This window comes from Vipera berus (assembly GCF_964194415.1).
Source record: "Vipera berus genome assembly, chromosome: 2".
In the NCBI taxonomy this organism is placed as follows: domain Eukaryota; kingdom Metazoa; phylum Chordata; class Lepidosauria; order Squamata; family Viperidae; genus Vipera; species Vipera berus.
The window spans coordinates 35,152,894-35,167,736 of NC_138203.1; the positions used below are offsets into that span (position 1 = coordinate 35,152,894).

The 14,843-nt window shown below is 36.8% G+C and overlaps 1 protein-coding gene across 1 annotated transcript in view; it reads right to left on the minus strand.

The window, feature by feature from the left end:
* MAP1B (microtubule associated protein 1B) overlaps nt 1–14,843 on the minus strand; it is a gene marked incomplete at both ends in the record, with an annotated part of 60,539 nt that overhangs the window by 13,879 nt on the left and 31,817 nt on the right. The window contains 2 exons of the mRNA XM_081315571.1: nt 1,208–1,348; nt 4,945–5,027. Coding sequence (XP_081171697.1) covers nt 1,208–1,348; nt 4,945–5,027 — 224 coding nt within the window. The remainder of the gene's footprint in view (nt 1–1,207; nt 1,349–4,944; nt 5,028–14,843) is intronic.

A 14,843-nucleotide genomic window follows, 5' to 3' on the forward strand; every position in this document is an offset into this window, starting at 1 on the left:
TATCTCAGCAAGAGACAATCTTAGGAACAAAAACAAAAAAAAGAACATCCTGCTAAGCAGGATTCAGGTCCAGCCCTAGGATGGAAACAGCATTCATCAGGCTAGAGTCACCTTTCTGAGACATTAAATGTGGGAATGTGCTTTCTTGGGCCTATTAGACCTCTACCAATTATGTCCAGTTGTAAAGCACAATGTCATGTGATTTCATTGCTTAGCAATGACAATTCTTGCAGTCCCAGTTGTCACTGTTAAGTGGGGATTATAGGCCATTAAGCAAGCATCTTCTTGCAACTTCTTGCAACCAAAGTCAGTGGGGAAGCCAGCAAGAAGTTGCAAGTCCTGGGCTGCTCACAAGATGGCAGGCAGGTAAAGAGAGAGTGGGAGTGTACAAAGGAGGTGCAGTTTGAGCACAGTTGGGCTTAGTGAGTGTGCAGGTGGCAGGGAGGCACAATGTAAGCATGGTGGGGATTGAAATGGCTGCTGCCCGGTGAGGGAAGGTATGCAAGTAGTAAGGGAGGAGTGGAGTAAGCTCAATGACATTGGGGAAGGATGTTCAAGTGGCCAGGAGAGAGTGTGCAAATCACTGGAGAGGGACCACACAAGCACAGTCAGACTTGGGGAGGGTGTGCAAGGTTGTGCAGGTGGCCAGTGAGGAGTGGCGCAAGCAAAGGAGGATTGGAGGTGGTTCTGAAGGGAGAGGTATTTTACTTGAGCAACTTGAGACCTTCCCTGTTGGCTTTCTCATTGACTTCACTTGTGTGAAGCTGCAGGAAAGATTGCAAATCACAGTCATGTGACTGTGGGATGCTGTAACCATCATCTGTGCAAGCTGGTTGCCCAGTGCCCTGATCTTGATCACGTAATCACAGGGATGCTGAATAGTCAGAGGAACCAGTTCAAGAACCAGTTGTAACCACCACTAGTTCATCACTGTCATATGTTTGAATATTTGCAAAACATGTGCTCCTTAACTGGGAATTAACTGTGTACTCTGGATTTATCTAAATAAATAAAAATTGACTATCTTTTATTCCTTGTCCTGCAGTCTACACAGTATTTTAAAAATGAATAGCATGATGGATATCTATTTCTGATTTTTTTTACTCCTCTTCAAAATATTAAATGAATAAATCTGCTGTACAATCAAAAGTACAAACAAAACTTTCGTCCCATTAAGTTACAGAGTAGCAACAATTAAGAAACAAACCTCTTGATCTGTGAAGATCTCAATGAAATTCTGAAATGAGAAAGATCCTGACTGAAGAATGAGTTCGCCTGTATTTTCAAAGTTCTGCCCAGTTAGTACCAGAAGTTTATGTCGTGCAGCATCTGTTATCATTAAACGCACCTGCGGTAGAAAATACAAATAATGACTTTGAAACATCTTTTATACTTCATGTATTTATTAGAGAAAAAATTAATATTAATAATTTCAAATAAATTATAGATTACCCTTGGACTGTAGTTATCCAAAAAGGAGGAATAATTGTGTTTCAAAGAGGAAGAATGGTTGTTTTGTAAAAAAAAAAAAAGTCCATATATATTAGGAAATAGAAGGGGACTCCTATTTAAAATCAAAACAATAATGTTAATTCAATCAAGTTAAAAAAACAGAATAGCAACTCCAGTGAAAATTAAGAAGTTTGGGAAGTCTGGAAAAGTAAGTATTTATGGTGTTATTCACAATAATTCTAAGCAGTGGGTCTGGTCTGCACAATATTGGGGCTACCAGATTGTAAATATTTGGATGACCATTAGAGGAAATCAAAAGCAGTTTTTTTGTATTTCTTTGCTGTCATCTGGTAAGTCATCCAGGTTTTTTGTTGTTAACGCCAAGGAAAACCACATAATTGATTAGCATGTTGTGTGACCCCAGAATTTGCCTTGCCCTGAAATGGAATAACAGTAGATTCTAGGTCGGGGGGTAGGCAACCTCGGCTCTTTTATGACTCATGGACTTCAACTCCCAGAATTCCTGAGTCAGATATGCTGACTAAGGAATTCTGGGAGTTGAAGTCCATGAGTCATAAAAGAGCCGAGGTTGCCTACCCCTGTTCTAGGTGCACTTTCATGGGAAGAGACTTCCACAGATATCATGACTACAAAGCCAAATGAACCCAAGATATGTATTAATAATTAGGTCTGAAACTGAATGTTGTGCTTTAAATCTGAAATATTAAAGAAAAGCTTTTAAAAAGATTGTTAAGGTGTTCATTTTCATAGGATATATATTCTGAAGTAAACATGCATGGAAAAGAGACGTCCCTCCATATGAACACTGGCTTTGCCTCCACAACCATCAGCAGCATCATATGCATCTCAGAATCCTCACCTTCCTTTCCTGACACAATTAACTAGCCACCCTTCCATCTGGGGAATGTGGTAGCACTAACGATGGCAATTAGCTAGCATTCACTTTCTTCTCTGTCTGCAGTTTCCTGTTAAAGATGTTCTGCAGAACATCTGTGGAGGATAGGGGAATTGTGATTACAGTGCCTTATTACCTAGCACAGGAGTAGGCAACCTCGGCTCTTTTATGACTCATGGACTTTGACTCATGGACTTCAACTCCCAGAATTCTGAAGTAAACATGCATGGAAAAGAGAGGTCCCTCCATATGAACACTGGCTTTGCCTCCACAACCATCAGCAGCATCATATGCATCTCAGAATCCTCACCTTCCCTTTCCTGACACAATTAACTAGCCACCCTTCCATCTGGGGAATGTGGTAGCACTAACGATGGCAATTAGCTAGCATTCACTTTCTTCTCTGTCTGCAGTTTCCTGTTAAAGATGTTCTGCAGAACATCTGTGGAGGATAGGGGAATTGTGATTACAGTGCCTTATTACCTAGCACAGGAGTAGGCAACCTTGGCTCTTTTATGACTCATGGACGTCAACTCCCAGAATTCCTGAGTCAGCATAAAAGAGCCGAGGTTGCCTACCCCTGACCTAGCAGGAAGAGGAAAACCGCAGGAGGTGGGACAAAGTGGGTGATTCTAGCAATGGGAAAATTACTTGCACTGCAGTTCCACACAGGAAATGCTGCAAAATGGACTTGCCATGGACCTGAAAGAAGAGAATATTTGTAGCTCAAGGTTGAGCTGCTTCAATACTGGTGATGTTATCTAGTTTGGTAATGAAACATCTGCAAGAAAACAACTCAGCTCAGATAGCATCAAACACCTCACGTGCCATGGAATTTGCACATGTTTTCTTGTTTGTTCCTCCCTTCAGACATATATGATTCAGTGAATTACCTTTTATAATGAGTTCAAGGATGATCACTAAAAGCTTAAGGAAGCAGAAAAAAGCAAATTCCATGCTGATTTAAAACTAATTGTGCTAGGGTATAAAAATGTACCATTACTTTTAATGGGCTATGTCCCTTTCCTGTTTATCATTGTCATTAAACAATGAGATTATCTCATGAATGCCACTTAAATTTCATCCCTTTTTATGCATTAGATCATTAAAAACAGAATTCTCTTCTTCCATTGCTTTGTGAGCCTGCTGCTAAAACTCTAGAAAGGCTGCCAGAACACTTTACAAAGTCAACAGCTTTTCCAGGAAAAACACTAATATATGACTTCTGGATTTTACTCCTACGTTTTATATATTTTAAGAGAGTGGCATGCAGAAATTGGCAAAAGTAAGAAATTGATAAAAATTCTTGCCAAATATTCATTGTGAGAATGTTAACTTATAATGAGGAATATCTATTATATTACTGTAAAAAAGAAAAAATACTTGTTTTTTTAAAAATAAAAAACTTCCTCAGATAAGATCAAAACTGACTTTAACAAAACAACAAATAAAAAAGGCCCCATTAACACCCCTCCCCCCCCCAAAAAAAAACCCCAAAGAAAAGTTTTAAAACACAAACAATTATTTATAGGAAACTGGGAATTGTGACTTAACCCATTTGGACAATATCAGCATAGGACAAGAAATGAAGAAAAAACAGTGAGATGTAAAAGAATTGTGAGCAGTTTGTTGAGTGACTTAAAATCAGACGGGAGCTTGCAAATAAAGAGATCAGGATTTTGGATGATAAGGAAATTGAAGATATGTTAAAGAAATACAAGGATTAAAGAGCTCTCAAATTAAATATAACAATTGGCAATATTTTACAAAAATATAGAACAAATAATCTCCATGAAAAATAAGAAGAAAATATCCAGTCAAATGGTAATTAAAAAAAAGATCCAAAAGGATTCAGAAGATTATACGTTGTTGGAAAATATCACCAGAATATTGGATATTTGGAAAACTGGTAGAAAATCTTAAGAAAAAAAATGTAATAATCAGAAATTAATTTAAATTAAGCAGAAAAACATGTAGAGGAGCTTTACCAAATAGATGGGTGAGCACTACTCTTCAAGATGGTTTAGATGAAAAGGTGGGAACAATAGGAAAAGTCTCCTGTCTCTCTGAGTATTTATAGATTTGTCACAAGCATTTGACTGACCACTGAGAGAAACAGGATACCCCCACCAGTCTGCCATGCATGTTAATTTATATCTTATTCACATCATTTGCTTTTTCTTGATAAATTATAAAAGAATATATACAATGTCACCAAGGAAATGGAAGAGAATATGAAATATCATTTACTTATTGAGTCATATATTTAAGTTTTATTTTCATCTACGTGTGGATGAAAAATGAGAGATAATCCTGTAACCAAAAATATAACACAATTAAACCACTCTTAATATATTCTACTACTGTACCTGAATGTAATTCACACTAAACTCAGTGGAACTTACTTAACAGTTGACATGCATTCTATTTCATTTTGAGCGGTATAGATAAAATATGTAAATAAAAATATCAGTATCTCTGATCAGTAGATAAAATCAGTATCTATTTTATGCCCACAGATGTAATTTTGATTAAAGTATATTAGCATAGGTATGATTTTTTAAATTTTATTTTACCTCAGTGCTGACTGCTTCATCTGAAGGATTAATCAACACAACAGTTTCTAAAACTTCACTTCTGTGGTGAAGGATTTTCTGGCCTGTGAATATGGAAGAAAAGAAAAATAAATTTTAAATCCTGCATTTTATATATATTCATGTTTTTCCTATAGACATTTATTCTTCTCAGCAAACTGCTTTTTGGCAGAACATTTAAAATAAAATCTACATGTTAGTATCATGAAAGAATGGTGATCAGGGTAACACAGCCTAAAAACCTTTTAAACCTTTTGATTCATTTAGTTTCGTAATACCAGAAATGTGTTTATTTTTCAATGCAACTGCCAGCCGTAGCTTTTTCTAACTTTCCTTTTCTTGGCATCATTTTCATGAGTGCTTCTTTCCTGAGAGAGGGAGTGCTATTAGTTAGCAATTTAGACTGGGATTATGAAGGCAAAGCCACTGTTTAAGTACCCAAATGGCAATTAGCCCAACATCTCAGGAAAGTACCGTGGCACATTTTATTAAAAAGAATTAATCTTGTCCAAAAAAAAGCATACAGAGAGCAAATTGACAAGTTAAAAAATGATATTTTTTTCAGTTCAATGTACTTCAGAATACTAATTTGTACTAGTGAAATTATACAATTGGGCTTTTGGTATTAATAACAACCAACAATATGTCATCTATGTTTATTCAAATGTCAACTTGTCCTATAAAGTTCTTTTCTCAAAGTCCTTTCTATATTGTTCTTACAAAATCACTAGTATCACAGTGTTTAACTGATTAGTTACATCAATTGATTGAAATATTGGTTTGCAATGATACCAACAATTAATCAGGTGGCAGACCGTTTTTTTAATCCACTCAATAGAAATCCTTATAAAAAAACTCCAGATGGCAAACACATCATTAAAAGAGACATCCCAAGAGTATAAGAGTTAAAGCAGAATGTCCAATATGAATGATCCAAAGGACATATGTATTTCCTCCTGCACTCCACCCAGAATCAATCAGATTGGGATAGCCTATAAATGCTCTAAAATAAACAGTACAATAAATAATGAATGTTTAAATAGAATATAGACTTAATTCTTTAAAAGCATTTCCTTTCATAAGCACCATATATTCAGAAACAAATTCTATTGAACCTATGGGCTTTATTTCAAACTTGATGGAAGCCATAAGATATATGTGATTCTTATTCAAAACTAAGTTCAACTTTGTTAAACAGAGTTTATACTTTCACCCATTTTTCTCAATTTCAATAAAGGAAACATTCTATTCCTAGCCTTCAGATTAAGAAAATTAAATTGGCTTGTGATACACACACACACACACACACACACACATATCTGTATTTTAATGTAAATAGTATATATAATAAACTAATAGGACACCAATAAACATACCGGTATATGTCTTTCTCTACTGTTAGGTCATGTATCATTTAGAAAGTAAAAGTATATGCTAACTAGCCTGATGAGAATATTTGGAGTTAGGGTTTCAATACACCTAAAGGGCATGGTTGAAGAAGACTATGCTATCTCTAATTATTCCAGTTCTGGGATAGTGAAATGTTATTCAACAATATTTATTTATTTATTTATTTATTTATTTATTTATTTATTATATTTTTATACCGCCCTTCTCCCGAAGGACTCAGGGCGGTGTACAGGGCAATAAATATAAAAGCAGAATACAAAAGTTAAAAAATGATTAAATATAGTGCCCAAATTTAAAACAATAATTAAAAACATATTAAAACCCCTGCCCATCAATCCAGGTCGGATTGCTCAAATAAATACGTTTTTAGATCGCGCCGGAAGGAGCAAAGGTCGGGGGCCATCCGGAGCTCAACTGGCAAGCGGTTCCACAGGTCTGGCGCGCCCACAGAGAACGCCCTCCCCCTGGGGGCCACCAATCGGCATTCTTTGATCGGAGGCACCCTGAGGAGGCCCTCTCTGTGTGAGCGCACTGGACGGAGGGAAGTTGATGCCGGCTGCAGGTGTTGCCGTAGGTAATCCGGACCCATGCCATGTAGGGCTTTGTAAGTCATTACCAACACCTTGAATCTCACCCGGAGGACAACCGGCAGCCAATGCAACTCGCGGAGCAAAGGTGTAACATGGGAGTATCGGGAAACTCCCAGTACAACTCACGCGGCTGCATTCTGCACCAGTTGGAGCCTCCGAGTGGACTTCAAGGGCAGTCCCATGTAGAGAGCATTACAGTAGTCTAGACGAGAGGTCACGAGCGCATGAGTGACTGTACGCAAGGCATCCCAGTCCAGATAGGGTCGCAACTGGCGCACCAGGCGAACCTGGGCAAAGGCCCCCCTAGTCACAGCTCCAATATGCTCTTCTAAAGAGAGCTGTGAGTCTAGAAGGACCCCCAAGTTGCGCGCCCTATCTATGGGGGGTAATAACTCACCCCCCATGGCAAGAGATGGAATAACCGGAATATCCCGGGATGCCGGCACAAACAGCCACTCAGTCTTGTCAGGGTTGAGCTGAAGCCTGTTCCTCCCCATCCAGACCTGGACCGCCTCCAGGCAACGGGACATCACGTCAAGGGCATCACTGGGGTGGTTTGGAGTCGAAATAAAAAGCTGGGTATCATCAGCATACTGATGATACCCAACTCCAAAACCACGAATGATCTCACCCAGCGGCTTCATGTAGATGTTGAACAGGAGAGGCGAGAGGACCGATCCCTGAGGGACTCCACAAATGAGAGGCCTCAAGGTCGACCTCTGCCCCCCTGCCAAACATCGACTGCGAACGTCCCAGAAGGTAGGAGGAGAACCACTGAAGAACTGTGCCTCCCACTCCCAACCCCCTGAGACGTCGCAGCAAGATACCATGGTCGATGGTATCAAAAGCCGCTGAGAGGTCTAAAAGGACTAGGACAGAGGAGCAACCCCTGTCCCGAGCCCGCCAGAGATCATTCACCAGTGCGACCAATGCTGTCTCCGTGCTGTACCCGGGCCTGAAGCCCGATTGGTACGGGTCTAGATATGTTAAGAGGGTTGATCTAGTTCTATACTGATAGTACATGGATCTCTCTTTCCCCCTGTTTTGGAGCATCTATCTCTGACATCTCTCATCCCACTGATTAAATGCCTTTTAGGCTACAAAATCTGGGCTGCAAAAAATCCAGTTGATCAGAAGATGGAAGCAAAACAGTTTTGTGTATTTCTTTGTTGGCATCCAGATTTTTGCAGCCTGAACCTGGGGTGTCGAGTTAAAAAAAATTCCTTCTGGCATAATATTTTACAGATGCATTGCACCCTTGTCAAGGATTTCTTTTGCTCAGAGTGTTCTTATGGCAAGTCAGATGGTCAAGTGATCCTTTACAATACTATTGTTTTCATCTTCTCTGTCCTCTATACATCATTTGTTTTGTATACAAGGCTATTTATTTTAGATAAAGTTTATCTCTGAAATAATAAATAGAGGTATTGGTAAATAAAGACACCATAACTTTGACACTATTTCCAAAGTAGTAACTTTGATTAACACTAACATTAAATTGCCATGTTTTTCATCACAAGTCTATGGAATGTTCAATAGGTTAGTCAAAACTCATCACCATTATAGCACATAATGATAATTTGCTTTGCTACTTTAACCAAATATTGAATGTGAAGAGGCTATGAAATGTTTGCTAGTGGTTCCATGAAAGAAGGGAAAGAGCGATATTATTATTTTTTAAAAAAGGATTACATTTGATGATTTATGGGAGAGGTTCAACATTTGAGAATAATTTTCATAAAGCCTTGCTTTTCAAAATAACTATTGGCCTGTGAATATAGTTCAATACATGCTTATATGAGAATAAATCCCACTATATTCGGAGGAATTAGTTCTGAAATGCATAGGACTCCACTTAAGTTTCCCTTTTATGGCATGAATAATACATTGACTGCAGACATTGCAGCATGAAGCACTTAACATATGTCACATCAGCAATTCTTTCTAATGAACCTTCATGTGAAAAACAAAGACAAAAAATGAAATAACAGCAGGCTGGTAGATTTTGTGTATCTGTTTGCAGATTAGCTTAGAGATACTTATGAAGCCCAACTTCTTTCTGTCAAATGGAAAATTTCCTGTAAGGTGTGCAAAATAGAGTCTATAAAGAGCCACATCACTTGAAAATAAGGAATAATTTTGCTTTTAAAGATTTATTTGACTCTCAGATGCTTTTAAAATAGTAAAATAGAACAAATTTTGACAGAAATGTTTGGTATGGTAACTAGGAACTAAATACCTTGTTTTTAACATTTTCATCCAAACAGGAAAATTGCTTTGAATAGGTTGTTAACAGTAAAGAAAAGTTTGATTTATAAATTACATGCAATTTCAGATGAGTCTGGAATTTTGTACTTTTTCAGAATGGAAGATGAGATGTCATTGATCTCCTTTAAATTCTAATGGAAGTCCAAATCTCCTTATATATAAAGCAAAAATTCCAGGCTTAGTTTGAAGGTAGAATAGATTCAGATCCAATGGAGATTGCCATACAATTAAAATGTTATCAAATGTTGTGTTCACCTCTAAAGCTTTGGAAGGCTAATATCTGTATAACCAGATTGTCATTTTAGATAGTGAACAAAAACACTTTTTCTGAGATACCTAAAACACAACTTCACAGCCTTCTGCTTAAGAATTAACGGGGAAATCATTTCTAAGTGACTGGAAGCACTATTTTTCTCTTAATGCTCTCCTCCTCAAATGGCCAGGTTTTCCAATAACTAAGCCTCCAATGAATAAGCATTTTACATATCTCATGAAAACCTCAGATCTCGGTATAGTTTAAAATAAGACAAATCAGCAAAGTACTTGGAAGCAATACGTGAAAATAATTAAATGGATTAATATAATTGGAAGCAAATGTGGTACTGTCAAGCTAAGAGATACACAAATAATAACTGATCTCCAATAATAGTCTTATCTTAGTATTTATTGGTATAGCTCTGATAACAGTCTGATTTACTGTATATGAAAGAAATGATGGTACAAATGCATATTGCACTAATAAACTATTGCTAAGCACATTGATTTGTGCTTTAAATTGTAAGCCGCCCTGAGTCTTTGGAGAAGGGCGGGATATAAATGGGATTAAAAAAAAACAATAAAATAGATGGCAAAGAGAAAGTAATGTGTAAAATGGAGTGAACTTCAATACAACAAATTAAAAATAAATAAAGTGTAACTAATATATAACTCAAACCTGCTGCCTACTGACTGAGAAATAAATTCAGTAAATTTGTATAGCTGTGGTTAATATTTAAAGAAGTCATTCACAAAGGCAGGAACCAAAAATATGTGTGTTTTAATCACTGAACTGACCAGTCCCCAGGGAGGAGAACATTCTATCCATTGTCTCTGGACCATATGCTTGGGATTTTAAATTTTTACCCAAAGGGGCAGTATCAATTCATGAAAAAGCAGCATAATTAGGACAATATTTACAGGATATTCTTATCTGACAGCCGCGGATAGGAAAGTATTACAGAGGGTGGTGAGTACAGCACAAGACATTGTGGGCTGTTCCCTGACACCACTGGATGACATCGCCAGGGCTCGTTGCCTTGGAAGAGTGAGGAAAATCCTCAGGGACGACTCATACCCTGGACAGTATCTCTTTACTCTCCTACCATCAGGTAGGAGATATAGGAGTATAGCCAGCCACACCAACAGGCTGTAAAACACCTTTTATCCGTGGGCTGTTAGGCTTTTGAATGAGAAATAACTTGTGGGAATTTTATGCAGTATTGACTTGGGAGGCCGGTGTGTGGTGTAGTTGGTTCACATGGTGTAGTAAGATGGAGGGTCTGTTGTCACTGTGTGTTGGGGGGTGGGAGCACAAAGGGAGGCTCAGCTAATCTCAATGTACACATAGTTGTACTTTGACAATAAAGATTCATTCATTCATCAGCCATCATTTGCTAAAATGTATTTTTACAGAAAGAAGAAAGAAAGAAAGAAAGAAAGAAAGAAAGAAAGAAAGAAAGAAAGAAAGAAAGAAAGAAAGAAAGAAAGAAAGAAAGAAAAGAAAGGAAGGAAGGAAGGAAGGAAGGAAGGAAGGAAGGAAGGAAGGAAGGAAGGAAGGAAGGAAGGAAGGAAGGAAGGAAAATTCCTGTGGTGCATCTCCATTGAGGACAGAGTTGGGCATGCTTCGAAAATTGTCAAGTCCTCCACTCTAAGCCCTTTCAACTCCTTCCTCTTGAGCATGTTTCCAAGGATCTTGAAAAAAATGTCAGAAGGGATATTATGTATGCTTTCCATATCTTGTTAGTTTTAATTGGTCAGTTATTTACCTTTCTTTAAAAAAATACTTTACACTAAATATTTTAGCAATAGTAAAGGACAAAAACAGAAATCAGAAGAAAACAATGGAAGGGAAAGCAAGAAAAAATGCAGAAAGAAAAAGAAAAAAGGAAAAGTAAAGAATATTTTAAAAAGGGAATTCTGATCTTTACAAAGAGAAGCAGAAGAGACATCTTAGGTTAACATTTCCTCATTCAATATTTATCTTTATTACAGTTAACTAGATGTGTGATAAAAAGTACTGTACAAAACTGTAGTAAAATTGTTTTGTATTTATGCTTATTATTATTTTTTGTCCCTTGTGGAATGATGTAGTTCTGCTGGCTTTTGAGAAGGCAACGTGCAACCCCTCCCCCTCCACAAAGGGCCATTGCTTGACCCAAATAGTCTGGACAATTTTTGTCCAAATTCCAATGTTCCCTTTTTAGAGAAAGCTACGGAGGAAGTGATTCTGCTGCAGCTTCAGAAGACTCTGGAGGAAATGGATTGTCTAGATCTCTTTCAGCTGGGATTCAAGCATGTGTATAGGATTAAGATGGCACTGATCACACTCTTGGATGGCCTCTGCTGAGAGAAGGAAGGGAATAGTGCCTCGATCCTTGCCCTTGGCGTTTTTCAGCCGCCCTCAATGCCATCAATTATGGTATCTTCCTGGACATGCTCCAAGGGTTGGGGGTGGGCAGCACTCTGTTGTGTTGATTCTTCTTCCTCTAGGGTTGGTTCCAGTTGCAAAGGAAAGGTCCAGCCCACAGCCACAACTTTGTGGGATGCCACAGGCTCAGTTCTTTCTCTCCCCCTCCCCGCATTTAATTATCTATATGTGAAGCTGCTGGGTGAAGTCACCCAATGTCCTCCTGTCTACACAGATGATTGTTGGTTTTTTCAGCTACGGTGTATTTTTTTCTATATGTATTTGTTTTTCTTTTTTATCAACTCTGTTTGCCACCCAGAGTTGTTGAGTTAGGCAGTTATATACATTTATTAAACCAATTACCAATAGGATATTAAAAACAATTCAGATTAGAAAATTACACAATGAATATTTTCCAATATATTTAAAGGTTCTCTGACAAAAGTAAGACTGAACAGTTTCTAATATGTGTTTCTAGCTATTTGCATTTTGTAATTTGCTTCTCGTACAGCTTTTATTTATCAAAATAAAGCTTTTGTGATGTAATCCTGAGCATACTGATTTTTTTTTCAGAAATAAAAGTCTCTGAGTTCAATAAGATCAGAACTGAATAAATACATTTAGAAGAATTGCAGGCTATAACCTTTTTCCAAAATCCAAAAATTAAATTGAGAAAATATTTAGGAATAATTTTAAAAGAACAATCTTCCTTCTGGGATTACACTAAGTATTTTATTCGCAAAGCAAAGGAAAACAAAATCTAATTGATTAATACATACAAAATACAAACACTGTTTTTGGTGGGGGGAGGGGTGGTATTTTAATTTTAACTTTTCAAGACTTTGATTCTTATTTGCCAGTGGTGAAAATTATTTTAAAGTATCTATTTGGAACATCTGTAGGGAACAAAGAACAGTTGCACTTAAAGAGCAGCTATGTGTACGGTAAATATCTGTAAACCTAAATTAACCAATTATTTATCTGAAGTTTTAAAAGACACTGAAGATTGACTTGATACTTGCCAGTAATTTTTAATAATGAGTAGTTTGTATTTTACCTTAGCTATCAAGAAGAGATATCAGCTGTCTCATGAAAATACAATCTACTCAGAATTGTTCTAATTACTGCCTATCTACCCAAATACTTTGTGTGGTCTTTTGAAAATTCAAATTATTTTCTATGAAGGTCTCTGAAGTAAACTGTTGTCTTAAATCAAGTTTTCTGCGCCTAATGGTGTTGGGTACCAAAACATTGTATCTGCTCTTATCACTAAATATTGATTTGTTGTATCGTTTACCAGCTTTATGTGACATTTAATTTGCTGTCAAACTACTGCCATTAATCAACCACAGACAAACAGCTGACCTTTTGCTCCTATTATTTACCATGGGGATAAATATTTCTTCAAAACTGTTGTATATATTATACCTTGTCACACTGCTTCTATTTATGTTTTAATAAAGCTGGAAGTCCAAGATAACTGCTAGAGCCATTATATAAAATGGTCACAATTGCATGTGTGTGTGTGTGTGTGTGTGTGGCAAATCTTTATTTCCTGTTTTCAGCCTATCTTGAAGGCCATCGAACAGGCAGTAGTCACACCGGACAGCTCATATATATTTATGTAATTCTTTGTTAGTAATTTACATATATATATATATATATATATATATATATATATATATATATATATATATATATATATATATATATATATATATATATATATATATATATATATATATATATATATATATATATATATATATATATATATATATATATATATATATATATATATATATATATATATCAAAAACTCCTACTTAGTTTTTCTTCTATAGTTTGAATAGACACTTTAAAGGCCTTACATTTTTGCTTAATGTATGCTGGTCTATGTCCATAATAAAGTTTTGATTTAATTTTAATTTGATTTAATCAATGGATGGGTCAACTCTGGTTAGAGAATTGGTCCTGCATGTACCTTGGTACCAAGCCTTTATGAGTTAAAACGGTCTTCTAATTATACCTGGAACCCTATTAGCAAACAATGCAGTGATTAACTGGTCTGGTGATTAACACCTGCCAGACAAAAGGACACAACATTTTGCACCAATTGTAACTTCTGGGTATAACCTCTTCAGAGATAGCCCCATATAAAACATATTGAAATAATCTACACTTGTGATTATGAGAGTGCAATATACGGTACATTTGCAAAATCTTCAAATTCCAGGAAAAGCCACAATTGGCATACCACCCACTCTTGGATAAAGAACCCTGGCCATACTTTTCATCTGCCCATACAGGAGTAGCTATAAGTAAAGGAAACCCAGGTCACTAGCCTGCTCCCTCAAGGCAGTCTTTCCCTTAAGAGGTAACTTCAGAGCCAGCCACCATGAACTTTGGAGAGGAAACAGCAGCTTCATTTTCCTTGGTTTTAATTCCAGATCCCAATATCCTGCTGACATCACCAATTTGGCTCCGAATTAGGGATGTAAAGTGAGATACTATCAGCATAAAGATAATACGTAATCCTAATCCAGTGGTAGACTTTGGCTGTTTTTAAAAAGCAAAATAAAGGTTTTGTTTTCCTTAATGGGCTAATACTAGCTTTTTAGTTTACCAAGTTATAATTCAGAAAATGCCTAGGATGGATTTATCTTCCTTAATACTGATGCACAAATAACATCAAGCAATTGATCTCATAACATTCACATTATTCTTGTATCAAAACCACACCTGAATCAATAATACTGCCTCAAGGGAAATTAGCTTTTCTTTGTGGAAAAAAGAGGCTGTGGCTTGAGAAAAAGGGCCAGTAAACTGTCTCAGCCAGTTAAGGTAGGTCATTACTACCTTAACTTTTAATAAATATATATAAAATTCTAAGCAGAGGGCAGCAAAAAAAAGGAATGGTGCTTAAATGGAAGTATGTTATTAAAAAT